The sequence below is a fragment of the Pleurodeles waltl genome, chromosome 11 (genome assembly GCF_031143425.1).
Source record: "Pleurodeles waltl isolate 20211129_DDA chromosome 11, aPleWal1.hap1.20221129, whole genome shotgun sequence".
In the NCBI taxonomy this organism is placed as follows: Eukaryota; Metazoa; Chordata; class Amphibia; order Caudata; family Salamandridae; genus Pleurodeles; species Pleurodeles waltl.
This window is the reverse complement of record NC_090450.1, coordinates 4778209-4797193: the sequence shown is the minus strand read 5'-3', so window position 1 is coordinate 4797193 and position 18985 is coordinate 4778209. Positions and strand designations below refer to the sequence as shown.

Here is an 18985-nt window from a genome sequence, read left to right as displayed (position 1 = left end):
CAATTGTGAAATCTGCAAGTATTTAAAAAGAAACATTAGCCATTCTACCTTGCACCTGCGAGGGGTTATTGTGCTTTTTACTGTACAACAGTCAGAATGAATGAATAACTCAGTGCTGTGATGCTACCCGCCTGGGACCTGTGTTAATTGCATCCATCACGACAACCCCTGTTATGAAAACTCACCATAAGCTTAAAGATAACCTTTCATGTAAATTTACTGTAATGATATTAGATTGAGTTAGATGAATATTAGCCTTAAGCCTAACAATTTCCAAATTAAATAAAATATATAAAAGCTCTATTCAAACCCAAGAGATATATAAAACTACACTATTTTAAATTCACCCCAACCCACTGCAAAGTCTTGTGATTAGTCCAGAGCCCTCAAATGTGCTGCGGTTCCCGTTCACAACCTGACTCACGCAGAAACCTAGGGCCATATCTATGGCAAAGTGGTGGTGCGTGTCCCCTTGCCGCAGTGCGCAGCATCACAGGGAAAGGGGATGAATGTGTCCTATTTATATGGTGCGTTCTTGTCCTTTCCTCAGCGCTGGCGCGTAATGGGCAGCCTAGCGCTAAGACACTCACCCTTGGAGCTTGGTGCACAGGTTCCTGCACTGTAAGCAGGATTGTTATCCCTTCCTGGACACAAACACTTCCCTGAGGCTTTTCCCTCTTTGTATGTGCTCTGCAGAATGCAGCACACAAAAGAGGCAAAGATGAGGAGGAATAAAGATGTTTCTCATTGTTACGCCTCACTTGGGGAAGGCGTAGGTTCCTGCATATTCCCTGGGCTACCGCATCTGGCAATTCAGGGAATCCGTCAAAATCCATGGATGTTGCGTGGGAACAACAAAGCAAACTGCACATATTATGCCTCCCTGGGGCAGAGCAATGCAAGGCAGTGATTTACGCTGTGTTGCTTTACTCATGATCTATGAAGCCACTCAGGGCCACACAAGGCGGCCTTGTGGACCTTCATAAGTCCATTTTGTCTTGCGCGTTGCGTGGTGCATGAAAGATGCAACAAGGGGCCGTAAATATGCCCCCTACTTCACAGCACAAGCTATCAAAGAATAATGGGCTGTGTGCAAAGAATTCTACAGGAAACCAACATCCTGAGAAAAGGAAATCCTCTTGGAAAAGAAAGTTTAAGATGAAATGAAAACTGCAGCCAGCGCACTGGCATGGTTTGTCCTAATTGTCCACTGTTCGGTGCCTTTCACTATAAAGTTTAGAGAATGTAGGGCCCCATAGGGACCTGTTTCAATGTCAGCTTTCAACTGCTGCCAGGACTTGGACCCGGAGAACCTGCCCCTCTTAAAGCCCTGGAGTAATGAAACCCTGATCAGTAGTTCAAAGCCACATGATGGCTACATGCAGTCACTGCATGGATCCCTCAGAAAGTGTGATAAAAAGTATAGCTATATTCAGTGCTGGAAATAGTAAAACATTACTGTGGGATCCCATAGTATGGAGGACCTTGAATGGCAGCAGAAATGGGGGTCGAGCTACAAGGGGCTCAGTCATTCGGCATCTGACAGTCAGTGTACTCGTATATATTTCAAAAGCTCCACCCAGAAGAAATCATCAACAAAGACAAACATGATAGTACATGATAGTAAATATATTCTGATTTACTTAGTTGCTAACGCACTGACTGCGTTTTAAAATATTTTACAGGTTAAGGGCACTGCTGCAGACAACTGTGTGCACCCAACAAATTCTGGGGCACAATAAAAGTAAGATAACTCTGGTGGTTAATGCACTTGGCGGTCAGATCTGTGTGCGCTCTGGCCACTAAACGAGCATAGAGTGTTAATGTGCCTGCTGCAGGGCACAACACGTAACACGCAAGTCACTGCTCTGTGTTTTAGGCAGAAAGCTCATGGATTACTGCTTTTTCTGCACAGAGTCTCGTGTTACCTAGGGGTCACAAGTTATAATCTGTGAAATAGAACTCAGTGAGTTATGAACTTGCGTCAAGGAGCTTCATTAACACTTCAAGGCCTAGGTGCAGACCATTCCTGTTTTTTCTCACTCAATCTTCCATTATTCGAAGTCTGTTAATGGTGCTCCTTCGAGTAGCAATAAATACTGTAAAGTTTAAAGAAAGTTCTAAATGAATGATTAGCATTATTAGTCATTGAGACAGATCAATCCAACCTCCTTACTGGGCAAACCTATCTTGTACATACAGGAGCCATACCATGGGTAACTGGTGTAGGGCAGCCCGCAGGTCTTCTTGCTACGCTGCCCTACGCCAATGTGAAAAGGCAGGAATGCACCATGTTTATGCGATACGGTGCACTCTTGTCCATTCCCCAATAGCTGGCACACAATTGGCAGCCTAATGCCAACACAGGTACCCTTGCATCATGGCATTGCATGCAGGATTGTTCCTGGGCAGGGAGGGGCACCTTCCTGCACAAAAACAATCCTGACATGCGTTTTTCTCTTTCTATGTGTGCTGCAGAATGCAGCACATATGAAAAAAGGATACAACGAGGAGTAATGAAAGTATTTCTCCTTGTTACGCCTGCTCTGTGGAGGCGTGAGGTTTTGGCACTGCCTCAGGGTTACGTGATTAAGTAAATCTGGGGCATCATCAAAATCCATGGCTGTTGCACGGGAAAACCTACTGCAGTGCCCATGGGAATGCCTCCTGGGTGCTGAGTAAGGCAACGCAACGATTTGTGCTGCTTTTTCTTACTCCATATGTATGAAGCCAAGCAAAGTGGCTTTGCGTAGCCTCATAGATATGGTTGAAAGGCTTGAGCTGCCGGGGAGTCAAAAAGAGTGACGCACCGGTGGGGCCTCGCATAAATATGTCCCCGCAGCAGGTTTGAGAAAAATCTGAAAAGAATCTCCAAATTATTGATTATTTCTTAAGCACTTGTGAAGTGACAATCCAAGCGTCTCTGTTTCCTGGAGTCAAGATGTAGGACCCCACCGTGCTCCTAGGTTACAATGAAACGTGAACAAGAAAGAAGGGCTGATATCCCTTTAAGTGGTGCACTTTGTATTGTGCTCAGCTGGAACTGAAACCAAGAGGCCTCCCTCTCCACTTCTGGTTGTCTTTCTGAATAGAAAACACACAAAGTTCAGGCTCTGCTGAATGTGTCCTAGTGTCACCCGGTTGTATTGGGACACAAGACATTACACCAGTGCTGGATCATGCTCAATAATAGCTGCCAGATCCAGAATTCAGATGCATCACCCTTATTTCCAGCACTGGTCATATCACTTCATATTAGTCAGTTAAAAGGCTACAAAATATACACTAATGTTCTTTTTCCATATACTTTAAATGCAATCATCCCAGCTGCTTCTTCATGGATAGGACTGAAACGGGTAAACAGAAAAGGGACAGAAATAATTCTTGTTTAGAAGTCTGAAGGACTTTGCACTCTCTTACCTTGTTAAACGGGTCAGTTCAGCATGCATCCCTGCTGGCAAGGCTTTGTAGGCCAGGCCAATGACCCGGAACCCCTGCATGGTGTAAAGCTGGAGCTCGCTTGAAAAATCTGAAGGGACTGGAAAGAAATCATAAATGATAATCCTGTTAGTTATATCACAGGAACTTCCAGTTTCACTCTGCAAGATCAGTAGACATCACTCTTAGGTCTAGTTGGAGACAGCTTTAGCTCTTGTCTAGCAGAGATGGATATGTCTGGCAACAGTAAGTGAATTTAATTTACTTAAGGTGTGAATTGTTGTGATTTATGTGGGAAGGGATTGTAAAGTGTGTACTCCTATGAGCTTTAATGTAAATCAAGTCCTCTTGTTTTCTAAAAAAAGAAACCTATAAAAGTAAAGTCTCTTGTTCCAATTCAGTACTTTAATCTTGTTTCCCCTGCTACTGAGATGCTGCTTACTTCAGGCATGCCCCAGATGTAATCTCTGCCTATCAGCTCTTCCCTCGCAGGCAGCATGCACAGCACCCTACTCGCCGGCCACCAGGACACTGCTCATACAGTGAACGTCCTCGGGGCAGCTCCTCTGTCCTGCTGCTGGTGTGCTCTCTTTCCATGGGAGGTTTTATTTTCAGATTTATATAGCTCAAACTCGATCCAAAGGTGTTGGAGCGCTTTACGTGAGCCCCATTTACATTACACAAGGACACACTCTTTTTATAAAGCACAGGGAGAACAAGGACCTGATTTAGATATTGATGGACGAGTTACTTCGTCACAACTGTAACGGATATCCCTTCTACTGAAATCTAAATCCCATAGGACTCAGCGGGATTTGGATTTCAACAGATGGGATATTTGTCACAACTGTGATGAAGTAAGTCATCCGTCAATATCTAAATTAGGCCCTAAGTGATTTGCCCAGAATTACAAGATGTTGAGCCGACACTGTGACTCAAACCTGGTCCCCCAGTTCCAGAGTCAGCAGCTCTAGCCCTGACACCTCATCCTTGTGACCGGTAGTACTTCTCAACTGCTTCCTGATGCGTTTCTTCTTTATCCCAGGCAGCTGCTACGTCTAAGATCGCCCCAGACTTGCTCCTGCTTCACACAATGTGAATGGGTGTAGTTTGTGAATGGCAATGCTAGTCAGCAGTATTGACAGCCAAACCATGTATTTTTTAGGGTTTAGTCAGAGGGTGAATGACGTGGGGTGCAGCGGAACTGCTTGCCCTATGTTTAAAGGGATGGGTGTTGCCTCAGTGGCTTTGTGATCTAGAGCTGTTAGTAGCCTAGATTCAGGGCTCTGATCTAGAGACCTCATTCCAAGGAACTAGGGTTGGGGGTGCTTCTCAAGGACACAGTACTGGCAGATTAAGTCTATCGCACCTAGCTCTCGTTAGGTTGGAGATTAGGTTCATCATGCTCAGGTATTAAGGCCTATTTTACATCTTATGTTTATTGCAAGATGGTGGGAGTCTTTGTATTCACGACTCCCATCTTTACAGTTCTGCTTCTTGCACTGTGCATTATCCTACTCATTGCAGCTCATGCAATTTACAGTAGATTGCAGTCTTATTAATAAAACCTATTCAAAACTTTACTGTATCTCTTTCATTGACTGTGTGTGAATGAGACTTATTGCTCATGTGAGTAAAGGGTAATCTCCTTTTAAACATGACTCTCTCTGGAATGTCATACTCTTTAGTCCATGCGTGGAGGCTGCCACAAATCACCTTTTATTGTTTGGGTTTTTGGTGAGGTGCTGCTTGGGAGCTGGGAGGGTTGGGACGACAGTTGCGACTTTTTGTAGGATTGACCTAGTTGAATACAAACAAAAATACTGTCATCCCTAAACCAGCAGTCTTGCCTAGAGCAGGAGTCCAACTACAACAGTGTCACTTTGGGCATATACACCTTATTGAGGAAGGTTGGGATTGCCATGGGGGCCGTTGGCTGGGGGGGTGTACAGAGGGTAGATAGAAATCATGAAATGTGGTGTTGATCTCCATTTGGGTGTTTTCTTGCATGTTGTGTATTGTGGTGACCATAAGGACAGGCATCAGCAAAGGTATAGGCTGTATTAAGTGGGTCAGCAGTGCCTCCTATTTATCAGCAAGTGTGTTTTTTTGTAAAAATGTCCTATAGTCAATAACGCAGAGGCATTTTAACAATTCTGTGTGTTCCACACTGGCTTCCATCAGTGTCTGCATCATTGTTCACTGCTGCTCTTTCCAGTGCCCCCAAGCTCTCCTCCACCCTTTGTAAAGTACCTGAGCACTGTCTGTCTCTCTCCCACCATGGCTCCAATTGCAGTTCCTCTTAGCATCATTTTGAATGTCTGCCATTCTGTTAGCCACAAAGAGGCAGTGTCAGTTGTTTTGCAAAATAAATTAGTGATCGTATTTGACACAGAGTCCAGAACACTGAGTCTTCTAAGAGGTGTAGTGACATACACCATGTAGGTATTGGGATTGGTACATGGCCCCAGCTAACTCTGACTTCCAGGGGGTTGTGATTTGACAGTGTCTTCCCCAGATAAGTTGTGGATGTAATATCAGAATGTAGAGATGTTGTCCACAATATCCTGTCCCTTTGTGTATGGAGGAGATGTGTGGGGGAGTAGAATGAATATTCACACATCCCTGCATTTTGGAGATGCCAAGCATCAATAAGTGACCAACTCTCAGGTCAGAGTTTTAGTGCTCTAGTGTTCTTCATTGAAGTGTTGTGTGGCAGAGGGGGTAGTGATCTGTCTAGACAGATGTCAAGTACTGCGTTGACATCCCCTCCCACAATCCAGTGATATTGGACCCATTCTGGCAGTAGTACACTTAGATGTGATAAGGAAGTTTATTGATCCACGTTGGGGGCGTATATACTCCCTAGTACCATTGGAGTGCCATCAAGTGTATCCCACAACAATACATAGCAGCCCTGTGTGCTGATTTTTGATTCCAAGACTGAGAATGGCACTCCCGCCCTGATCCATACTGCCGCCCCCTTAGAGAAGGCTGAATAAGAGGTATGAAGGATCTGCCCCCTCCATCGCTTCCGAAGCATATGACCTTCTCCCTCAACAAGGTGGGTCTCCTACATATACACTATGGGGCAGATTTGAGAGCCCCTGGCGCCTCCTTGCAGCACATTAGCACAATTGTTTTCTTATGCTAACTTGGCCCGCGGGCAAAATTGCTGCGCCAAATTTACAAAATGGCACAATGCATGCATTGCGCCACTTTGTTTACCTTTGCGCTACATTATGCTTGCGCCAGGCATAATGTATGCAAAGGAGGCGTTCCCCCGTTAGGAGGGCCGAAAAAGTGGCACAAAGAAATCTAAGAGATTTCTTTACATATTGTTTTGGGCACTTTTAAGGCCTATTCAGTGCAGGCATTAAAAGGAGGCACGCCATTGTTTACAATGGGCCTCAATAGGCTTTGCAAGATTAGCGCCAACATTTTTTATGCTAATCTTGCAAAGCTCAGAACTAGCATCAAAAATGTTGATGCTAGTTCCATATCTAACACCATGGTGGGCCACATCTTAGATACGACACACACAAGGTGGTGTTAGGGGGGCACTAAGAGGCGCATGGAAAGTGGTGCTGCACTAGGTGCTGCTCCACTTTCCTTATATCAGGCCGTATGTGTGCTTTCCGGGGGTGAAATTGTGCCACAATCCTATGTCTTTTTTTCATATTGTTCCCACCCCCCTGACATTCCAGGTTATCACTGTGTATTTGTTAGGGACCGTCTTAAGTCATGGATTGGACAACCTCCCTGTCTCTTGTGAATGCGACAGCCCTCAGCTGATTGAGTGTTTACATTTAATAGCAATGGAATTGTTAATCCCCATTGGAACTGATACGTAACATTTCCCTCACAATACAAGGTCCATCGGTAAACATTCGACCAACCAAAACTGTAAACAAGTCATATCTTAACAAAACAATATGTGCATTTGCCTGTGGGGCTGGTGGCAAACTCGTGCTTGGTCAGCGATTCAAGCGGGTGCAGAGGTGTATCTGGCAGCTATATTAGTCCAGCTTAGTGCCATAAATGAGGAAGTTTTGCAGCCTTAGCAAGCCCACCCTGAGCTCAAGGAGAGTTTTGCCCACAGGGCAAATCTGTTGCTGCTGTCTGGGCGCTTTGAGTGGTGTAGCTACAACTTATGACTGTAGTGCAGCAGTAGAGGTAGGCAGCGTATCGTTCTCTGTTGTGTTGCCATATAGCAATGTGGGAATTATGAATGGGTCTTTGAGTTTATATGTCCCCACATAGAGATTTACTCACTATGTGTCTCCCCCTACAGGTCTCGAGCCATCTGCGTAGGGAAGAGTGTAGCGCTGCCTCCCGAGTTGGAGTCAACTGCACTATTCGGAGAGGCGCTGAGAGTATTCCATTAGAGCAGACCGGGGCAGCCACCCTCAGTGCTCTGCGACGTCCCTCAAGGGCCTGCTGAGGAGAGGGGACCTGGCGAGAGCCAGTTCACCATGTTCGTTGATTCTGTGCCTTCGGTCTTTGTCTCTGCTCTCCTGCTGTTGGTTGACATCGCGTTCGAAGTACTCCAGTGTCTGGATATAGTTGTTTTAGCCAGTCCCAGGCATCCTCTGGAATGTCAAAGAACTGGGCATCTGTCCCTGCATTATTCTGAGCTTCACCAGGAACAAAAGGGTGTATGTGATATCACAGGCGTGGAGTTATTGTTTTGCTGCCTGGAGCACGGCCCTTTTGCGCTGCCCTAGTAATACGTAGTCAGAGAACACAGAAATTTGGACATTGTCTATTAGCAGTGGAGGGTTTTTCCTGTGTTTGTTGTTAGATCATATTGCTATCCCTGAAGTTTAGGATATCAGCAACTACCGGTCTCGGGGGAGTTCTGGGGGCTAGTCTTTTCATTGGTACTCTGTGTGCTTTTTCTATCACAAAGTTCTCCGATAAGCCTTCAGTGGCCACTTGTGTTCGCAACCACCCTTCAATATGCTGCATTGGGTCTGGACCCTCCTTTCCCTCTGGCAGTCCAATCATTTGAATGTTATAACGACATGCTCATACCGCTGCATCATCGGCTGTCTCCCACAGGAGACCCACCTGACGCTGGAGTTGGGACTCTGTGGTCGTTCTTTCTGCCATGGAGTCATGGAGCAGAGTGTGAGCTTGTTTGACTTGACCTTGGCATTTAATTTATTTTGGTCATCTTTTAGGATAGTCAGACCTGCGGTGAGGGCCCCTAGTCACTACTCAATAGCCTGGTGCGAGTCATGCATATTATGGACAATGATGTACAGCTTGTCCACCAATAGGTTCCTGTTCACAGAGGGTTTCTGAAGTGTTATCAGGACAAAGTCTTCTGGGGCCAGGTGCGATTAACTTTCCGGCGGGGGGATCTCTCCCTCACTTCCATGGGTATTCCGGGTGTCCTGATTTTTGTGCGTCCCATTATGTGACTTGGGGTTTCAGGATGGGAACCGATATGTGCAGCAGGATGTTTCACTATTTTCTGTACAACAAGTGAGTTCTGGTGTCTCTCACATAGCCCCACTCCCTCCGTCCAGGGCCGTCCACCTTATGTCCTTGTTGCTGTTTGGGTCACACATGGGGATGTGCTCTCCCCCAAGGGCTGTGTCGTTATGGGGCCTGGTCTCCTTGCCGCTCTCGAAAGTTCATCCCTGTGCACATCACTGGGACCACTGACTCCCTTCCCCATGTGTTAGGTGTCCGCTATGATGTAATTGTGCCAGAAAACCTTCTTCTGGCTTTACAGGCCCCATAGAGTTCTGGCATCGAAAGAAGGGTTGTTGATGGTCATGGTAAATCTGCTTCAGTCCACCTTTCCGGCTTACCAGATCAAGTTGGGCCACTCCTTCCGTACAACTAAAACCGCACCCTTCTCCCATCTAGGGTGTCGTTTCCTTCTCCGCTTGTCAGAGTTTTCCAGAGGGGGCCCGCTTTTGGTCATGAAGAGACTGTCGCACTCACCGCCTCTGCACGCCGTCTTTGCAGGTATTCCTCTCGGCCACCCGGCCCGCAGCTCCCAGGCTCCGCCTGCTCACTGCGCAAGGAGTGAGTAGGCCCTCGGGTGCTCCAGGCTGGTGAGGCAGTGATTCCTCTGCTTGTGCGTGCCTTCACTCCTTTAGGTTGCACCCCTCACCCCTTCAGGCCCACCACTTTTTCTTTAAGCAATTGGTGGGCAAGCAGGAGGACCCAGTCAGTCTGTTTCCTCCGTGTGATGCCTTGCATTGCCGCAGCCCCTCTGGGCTTCAGCCTCTGGGGCCAGCAGCAGCTCTTTTGCTATTTCAGAGGAGAGTCACCCCCCTGCCAGCAGCAGCTGCAAAACTTTTACAATAAAATGATACTGTTTATTTTCATTTTATTGTAAAAAGTGCAGAGCCATGGGGTATGACAGGGACAGAGGGGGAGTGCACTCCCCCTGAGTGAGCATATGTGTTTGGCTGGCCGTCTCGAGCCAGCCAAACACACATGCACACTGGGCTCTCTCAAACCTGGCACTGTGTTGCCGGGTTGCAGACAGCAGGCAGAGGCTCCCACTGTACCTTGGAGCACCCTGGCTGGAAGCTACGTCTAATCCTAACGCTGCTTTCATGCTGCTAGCAGCATGAAAGCAGAGTAAGGACTGGCCGCGGGGCAGGCTGGGAGCTTCTGCCTGCAGTGAGGACTGAGGAGCGGAGTGGCATGGCGGAGCAGCATGGCGGAGTCAGCAAGGAAGGTACATTTTTAAAATTATTATAATTTTTTTTGCTTGTCGTTTGGATGGCCAAACTGACATGCGCACTTAGAAGTGCACATACGTTCCTCCTTTAGTGGCGTAATGAAACTTGAGGGCCCCCCTTGCACAGAACATGGAGGGGCCCCTCATCTGGACTCACGCCGGAGTTCTCAGGCAAGGGCACTGTGCTAAGGGGCGCCCCTGGAGCTTGGGCCTCCCCCACACCCTGGGGGTAGTGAGGGGCCTTTATTATGCTAGGGTCCTCCTCCCTGGTGATGTGGGGATGGGTGGCCCCACCCCACCCTCTCTAAGCGTAAGACTAAAGTGAAAATACAATAGTTTCCTTATCACTGTAGTTTTCTGCCTACAGCAGTGGGACGACTCTCCTTCACCATAGCGGAGGGGCTGCCCCTGGATAAAACCTAGCAATGTGTATTACAAATCCATATAAATATACTATCCGTGTTGCACATTTTTATATGTAAACCACATACAGGAACGTAAGAAGTTTCTGTTTTGTTTGTTTTGGGGTGTTTTAACTGGTGCATTGAAGAGGCCCATTGAATGTTTGAGCAGTAGAAAATAAATAACCTAGATATTAGCCCACACTGAAAGGTGAAAATAGCATTTAAGTTATTTTGATAATCTGAGTCACTTACATATTTTCCTCATACTGAGGAGCTGAAGTTATGAATGAATGAAAATACTATTTTAAAACCAGGGGCACACTTGTTTGGTGCATCTAAAAAGGGTGTTTTTTCAACAACTAAATAAATGTTCTGCCCTGAATATTATAATGCTTAGGTGCTAAGAGTGTGAGACGTGAGAGATGGCTTTGAACTTCAGCCTTATATGTCTCCGACATCCCACCTTGGTCCACATAAAAAACGCTGTTCACTCTTTCAGGTCTTGGCTTTCTGAAAGAAGTCACCTGTCAGAAGGTGAGCCTTGCACACTGGCTTCCAGTAAACAATGTGGAAGGTCCATGCACAATGTTTGGGCACTAATCAGAGGTTATTGGTGGGGCCCATGACTACAAGTCCCAGAATTCCCATTGCTGGGGTCTAAACTCCAGGGCAGGTTGAAGGTGTCAAGTGTAAGTAAAAGGCAAGGGAGGCAGGCTGTGCAGCAAATATGGGTTACTTGTTGTCCAGTGCACATAACTCCCCAGCAGTGCACTGACAGTTTATCTGTTCTGCTTGAGTCATTTTTGCCACGCCTAAGGGTCTCAATGTTTTATCACAGCTCTCTGGAGGTGTGCTTCTAATCTACACTTTGTCATTAAAACTTATATTGCATCACCTATTAAGTAATTAGGTAAATGTTCTACCTCTGATATTAAAAGAAGGGTTCCAACTCACCCACACCCATTTCTCATCCATGAGCCATCACAGCAAGAGAGGGCAATTGTGCGTGGGTCACAAACGCACGGTAGCAGCAGCACGCAATGTAAAGTTATTCTTTACGTCAGCTGCCACAAGGTGCACTTTCACGTGTGACTGACGCCCAACATCTGTGTAATTCAGCCAAGGGCGAGTGAACTACATTAGCCGCGTGAATAATGCAAAACTGAGGAGGAGGCGTCCCTCCCAACATAATCTGCTTAACCAGGGAAACTTGGCGCTCAGCAGCATAAAAAAATAGCAATTATTTGTTGAGAAACTTGCATTATAAAGAGGATTAGGTTTACTCCTTTTGGAGTGCTCTGAGGGAACATGATTTAAGAGCAGAACGAGCACTGCACTGTGGAAGAAAATACAGCGTTGGCAGGGCCATGAAACAATGACATCATCACCTTATGTAAGTGCCTTGGCTTTGGAACAACCGGTCCCACTGTTCACCAGGTTTCTGCTGATGCCAGAGAGGGGAAGGCAGAACTACAGAGCAAATGGTTAATTGGCTTCTGAGAATGAGAGCCCATGCTGGTGGCACCCTAAAGCCACCACTGGCCCTGAGAACACCCTCAAGGTGGCTCTTGGTTGTGGTTGGACACAGTCCCACCTTGTCTCCTGGCAAGGTGTGTTCTTGGCTGGTGGTGCCATCGCTTACCACACCTGTAGCCTGACACATAAATGATCTCTCTGTTTTCTTACCTGATTTCCAGAGATGGGGTCTCCAGACTATGTATACACAGCTCTACCTGTGCTATGACTTGTTTGTCTTTATCAGCTATTGATGAGTGTTCCTGTGCTCACAGGCTTGGTGGCACACTTGTCATACAGCCACCCTTCTCCAGAGCACTGTGGTGACTTGGTAATGGCAGCCAGAGTCTGCAGACTGTGTCTGCATGGAGAATGAGCTGCTTCTCTTGACTGTAAGTCCCTAGGTAAAGACATTTTAACCAGGGTGTATTTAGGGTAGCTCCCTCCCTCCTTTCGTGTAATAACGGATGCATTATGGATTTTGTTATATGGGTTTCCTTCCATTGAACCATTTAGACTAACACACCAGAAATCAATGATTTGTTAGTAAAATGTTCTGGACTGAAGACAGTGTCCATAATGACCAGGAGTAGGGTGGTTACCCTAGGATCACCAGATTTAAATGAACCCTCACACTTAATGGGGTCTTTGCTAATCTATCTTGCACCTCTGTTGCATTGACTTTTCCTCCATTTAATCCAATGAAATGGGCCTGTTTTGCACCCTGCATGTTCTGGGGTGATGTACTTTGACTTGTCTACAGAATCTGAATGCCCTTTTTCTGATGAGAACTGAACCATGGCCAGCACTTCAGGAGATGGTGTGATACACATCTTCCACTTCATCCTTTCTACAATTCCCCCTCTTTTAAATGTTTCCATAGTTTTTGGATTTTTACTCTCCCGAGAATGTAGAGTCTTCTGATACCCTGATCAATGGCAGAAATAATAGCTTCACTATAGCAATCAATTGTGCTTGTTAGGAACTATATTTTGGGTGACTTTTCTCTCTCTGGTACGTATCACTGTGAGGGAGGCCTTTAACGCTATTCTCCATTAGTTCGAATTGGATCCCCGACCTACAGCCGACTTACCAAGAGATAGCTTCTGGGAAGGTGCTGCTATTGAACATTTAGATTTCAACTGAACTTCACTCTAGGTAGGATTTATGTTCCCTTTTAACCCTTACACCCATACTTTCCAGTACATAACTATTTTCGCCTCACAGAGATACAATTCTAAGGATAGTTACCTACCTTCACATTGGTCAAAGTACTCCTTAACAGCTCTATCAGGGTATCACAAGACACCAACATGTTCCATGACCCTGTAGACGAAGGCGTAGAGCTTAGGTGGGGTAAAGTTAACTCCACACTAGAATCCTCCTAGTAGTTAAGTGTATTGATTTAATAGGGATCCCCTGGTCCTGAAGGTGCCCATGACCTGTACTGGGTAGAAATAGGGCAGAAACATGTTGGCGTACAACAGATGGTGGGCCATTATGCCTTCCCTCCTTCTCATTATTGTTTTTAGATGTATCAGAGCTATCCATTAATAAAGGTGATAACCAGGGTTTACTCCAAGATATTTTTAAAGTTGCCTGGGCCCCTTTTTATCCAGTAAAGTTTTATCTAAGAACTTTCTCTAACCTCAGGTGGAGTTTGTCCTGGTGGTACCATATTACCACGGTGTTGAGAGGTCGCCAATGATGAAACATGCCACAACTAGAGGGCGAGGCCTTGTCTTATAACAAAATTGGTATCTCATAAGGGAAATCTCCAGTACGCAATTGGGCAGTAGTCCTGGCACAGACCTAGGTAGGTCTACCTCATTTTCCTTCGTATTAAGTTGTGATTCTTTGATTATCTATTTGTGGAGGATGTGTGTTGTCCTACCTTCCCCTCTCTCTTGGTGTGTTCTGATGACCCTATGGTTCAGCCTCCATACTTTCTCTCAGTGAGACAGTAGCTCTTCAGTAGCCAGTTTTTGATGTAGGGGAAGACTCAAACTCCTAATCTCCAAAGGTGCACTGCAACCACTGCCATCAATTTTGTTAACACCCGAGAGGCATTAGTGAGGCCAAAAGGAAGCACAGGAAACTGGAAATGCTTCTGGCTCACCGTAAATTGCAGGTAACACCTCTGGATCTGCAGGACGGGAATATGGAAATGCAATCCTGGATATCCAAGGTAACCAAGATCCAGTGCAAAAAAGACCTGGGTCAGGGTGAGCATTTTAAAGTTCTCCTTTCTTAGGAAGGCATTTAGAGGGTAAAGACGTTTGATAGGGCAGAGGCCTCCATCCTTTTTCGTCAACAGAAATAAGTGGAAACAGCATCCACAGACTACCTGCTGGTACCCTCTCAATGGTTCTTTTGGTCAAAAGAGTCTGTACCTCCTAACATAGCAAGACGTGGTGGTCATCCGTCAGTCAATCCGAGGACAGAAAATGCAGAAACAACAAGGTAATGGATGGAAATGCTGGAATTAATCTCAGTCACTGGCAATTGCTCGGGATGCATCCCAACCCAAAGTTTTTTGCCCCCCATGCTACCTCAGTTTAGTCCTATCCATGATCCTCATGAGAAGAGTCCAGCCCGAACATGAAGGCCAAGTCCTCCCCAAATTAGAATACCAGTAATCCAAGACAGCTTTTGCCCTGGTTATGGGCTCTTCAGCCGGGTATAGCTTGGTTCCAGTGAGGTTGGAGTCAGTATGGGTTCCGGGGCAGATCCAGATGACCCTGTTGATGTTGGGGTCAGACCAGCTGGTGGTATCCCAACCGGGCACCTCTCTGCTCTGTGGTGCCTGAAGATGTGCCAGAGGGAGTCAGTGATCCAAAGTTGGACTGCATGGCAGCATAGATCTCCCTAAGGTAAGCAGGGGTCTCTCTGGCTCCAAGGAGGAGTTTGAGTGCGGGGCTTAGAAGCACGAGGTTGACAGGAGGATGTCAAAGAAAACTTTATTGCTTTAATACTTTTTATGCTTCTTAAATTTACCAGATTGCAAGTCTGAAGATGACTGACCACAGTATTACTGACACAATATTGAGGTAAACAATATTGTTGACAAAAATATTGTGTCAAAAATATTGTTTACCACAATATTGTGTTCTTACACTTATAATGGTAAGTACAAAAATATTGTTGACTTTAATACTGTGTAAAAATAGACAAAAAATAGATTTTTTCATATAAATAAATTTAAAGGAAGTACATGCTAAATATTTTAATATATAATTTGAATATAATGTATATTAAATATATTCCTTGTGAACATATATATATGTACTTAATGTGTAATATAAACAACAACATTTAGTTATGCAGAGGACGAGGTGGTTACGTCCTCTACTGTGGCGCTCAGGCACCAGGGACGTAACCACCTCGTCCTGGCCTACGGGGGGAGTGCTCCCACCCCCTCCTATGGGCAGTGATGGAAGGGGAATCGCTTCTCCTTCCACCCCCACCACCTCTGCCTCATGATGTCTGATCGCGTGCTTACCTCATCAGAGGTCATGATTCCAGCGCGATCCGAGGAGAAACAGATTAGGTTCTCCTCAGTACGGGGGCAGGGGAGGCTGAGAGGCATGAAAAGGGAAGAAAGGCTTTTCTTCTTGATGAACCTACAAGCCCTATTTATCCCACAACCAGAAGAGTCCAGCAGACGTAACAGTAAATTACTTTTGAAAATCTGTCATCGCAGGAAAAAGTTACAGAGTAAAACCCTGGTGAAAAATGTCTTTTTTCACCTCAATTTCAGTATTTGTTTATTTCAACTGTTATTTTTTGTAGGAAAACCTTGTAGGGTCTACACAAATGACACCTTGCTGAATTCAGAAGTTTGTCTACTTTTCAGAAATTTTTGGCTTTCCAGTATTCAGCATTGGTTTTACACCCATTTCTGTCACTAACTGGAAGGAGGCTAATAGCTCAACAAAAAGTAAAAATGGTGTATTTCCCAGTAAAATGCAACATTATGTTGAAAAATGTGGTTCTCTGGTTCAAATCTGCCTGTTCCTGAAAGCTGGGAAGATGGTGATTTTAGCACCACAAACCCTTTGTTGATGTCACTTTCTGGCAAAGAACCATAAGCCTTCGTCTGCAGCCCTATCTTCCCATTTTTATTTGGAAAAAACGAAGTTTTTGCTGTATTTTGGCTAATTTCTTGGTCTCCTCCAAGAGAACCCACAAACTCTGGGTACCTCTAGAATCGCTAGGATGTTGAAAAAAAGGACACAAATTTGGTGTGGGTAGCTTATGTGGACAAAATGTTATGAAGGTCTAAGCACAAACTTCCCCAAAGAGCCCAAAAAGGCCTGGCACCTGAGGGCGAAAACTCCTGGCAGTGAAGGGATTAAATTGCATACTAATAAATGTAAAATATTATGTAAATTGATATAATGTAAATGTAATCTTTTTCTTAATTATGTTTTATATATATATATATATATATATATATATATACATGTACATAATGGCGGTTACTGGCGGATCCTTAGAAGCAGCATTTTTTGATGTGCCTGTATCTTTGGAGTCTCTTGATGATTCTTCACAAAATTTCCCCAAATAGTGTGCCCGTGATTCTTTTTTTGCATGGAAAGTTTCAGGGTGATCAATCATTCAGGGGCAAAGAAAAAGGGGGGGTCAAAAAACACGTGTTTCCCAGGTTAATTCCCGTAGGAATTGTGAAGACGACTAGAGCCCGAACTGCAGGACAGAATTCAACCAAATTTGCCAGAAAGGCAGATTTGCATGCTCAGATTATGCTTTTTTGTTATTTGGTGTAAATACGTTCAGTAGTTGTTGAGAAATTTAAGGACACCCAATTCTGTATGTCTATGGGTGCGACAAATTTGTGAACAATGATGATCTCATGAAGAGATCTGCTGAGATCTGATTGACTGCCAAGACTTCAACCAGGAAGTGTTGTTAGCCATCTTGGGACTTGTCTTCTGCTGAGTCCCTGAAAAGGAGTAAAATGAAAAGTAAAGGGGGCACGGTAGGGACACCCGACCCTTTAGCCCTAATGCTTTGGTCCCTGAGGGACCCCCATCAAGGAAAAAGCACTTTAAAAAAAAGGTTGCTGTGAATTCACAGCAAAAATTAAACAAAAAAACAAGTGTGGTCTCCTGCACTTGTTTTAGTAAAGCCCCAGGGTGGGCCAGGTCCCAGGTGCATATAAAGGATTGGGGTTCATGGGGCCTCCCCTCCTGTGCTTATTTATGCACTTAGGACCACTACTTCCTGGGGCTTAAATTAAATAGTATGCAGCGGGGAGAGGCAGCCGCCCGTGCCACGGGACCACCACCTTCCTGGGGCAAAATGTGCTAATTAAAATAGGGGGTACCTATGGACCAACCATGCCTAGGTGACCACCAGATCCCCGGGGTTGTTTTGATTTTATGCGGGCATGTGGCCCCTCCTGCAGCCCCAGGGACACCACCTCCATGGAGCTCAATTTAAATAATGAAGGGGGTCCATAGCGAACCCCAAGCCACAGGGATCACCACCTCCCTGGGGCTGCTTAAAGTTTTGAGGGAGTCATGCATCCCCCTTCATGGAGCTATATATATATATATATATATATATATATATTTAGATATACTCTGGCAGAACTCTTATAAATTGATAACAATGGAGGTAGTATCACTATACACTAGCACTGAACATGATATAGGCCTAAAAGCATGTGAATTTTTCTTACATCAACTAAATATACAATTTTTTTAACACAATGATATGCTAATAGAAATTATTAATCTATGTCTTACGATTATCTTTTCCCTTCAATCAGCAATTAAATTTACAAATAAAGGGCACAGCATGTGATTTTCCTTTTCCCAAAATGTTGCCAATCTAACAATGGATTGGCTTGAACAATGCACTGCATGGGCTGATGAAAACGAGAAGTAATTGCAAAAAGCAGTGAGTTGGTTTAGATTTATAGATGATTTATTTCCCATTTGGGATGGAACAGAATTAGGATTCAAGGAATATTTTAAAATATTGAATAGCAGCAAAGCAAAATTTAGCTTTACATATGACATTAGTGCCACTGGGGTGACATTTTTGGATATGTAAATTTATATAAAAGAAGGCTCAGCACAACCAACACTGCGCAGGAAAACTACTACAACAAATTCAATATTGCATTACAACAGTTTCCATTCACCAAATACAAAATAGAACATCCCTTATGGGGAATTTCTTCACATAAAAACAAAATGTGTTCAGAACCTGGCGAATGTAAAAAAACATCTCAAGGCCTCTGCAGAGAGATTTGAGGCCGGAAAATATCCAACGAAATGTATAGCCACTGCAAAGGAACAGGTAAATCAAGTCCCAATACCCAAATTAATTTATAATGAAAGGATAAGAAATGCAAAGAAAGAGACAATCCAATATGTTTCATTACTACGTACTCCAAAGACGCAACAGGGATTCAAAGAATCTTAAAGAAAACTGGTTTATCCTACAAATGGATTCGGTAACTGGTGATATCAGGGGGGAGCAACACAAATAACATTCAGATGGGCCCCCAATTTAAGGGACAAATTGACTAGAAGTCATTTCAGCTGTGAAAAGAAAAATTGGTTGTCCAGGATTTTGGAGATGTGCAAACTGTAAAGCCTGCAAGATTGGCATAAACACAAAAGAATATTCTATTGGAAACGGAGGTGTAGAAGAGATCAGACGACGTATCACATGCAAGAGTCGGTTCACAGTCAATGTCATTGAATGTCCTTCTGGTTTAAAATATGTGGGGACCACCGTATGTGAGACAAAAAAACGGATTTTAGAACACATTCGTGCCACCATAAATTTGGACAGGAGTTCTGTAATTTCAAGGCACATGGAGCAGGCACATAACAGCCAATGGCAACTATTGAAATATTATGCAATAGATCAAGCGCCC

General features: G+C 44.8%; 1 protein-coding gene across 1 annotated transcript in view; it reads right to left on the bottom strand.

Annotated features, from left to right (window-relative positions):
• LOC138265210 (probable cation-transporting ATPase 13A4) overlaps nucleotides 1-18985 on the bottom strand; it is a 389906-nt gene that overhangs the window by 156414 nt on the left and 214507 nt on the right. The window contains 1 exon segment of the mRNA XM_069212761.1: nucleotides 3421-3538. Within this exon segment, the coding sequence (XP_069068862.1) occupies nucleotides 3421-3538 (118 nt within the window).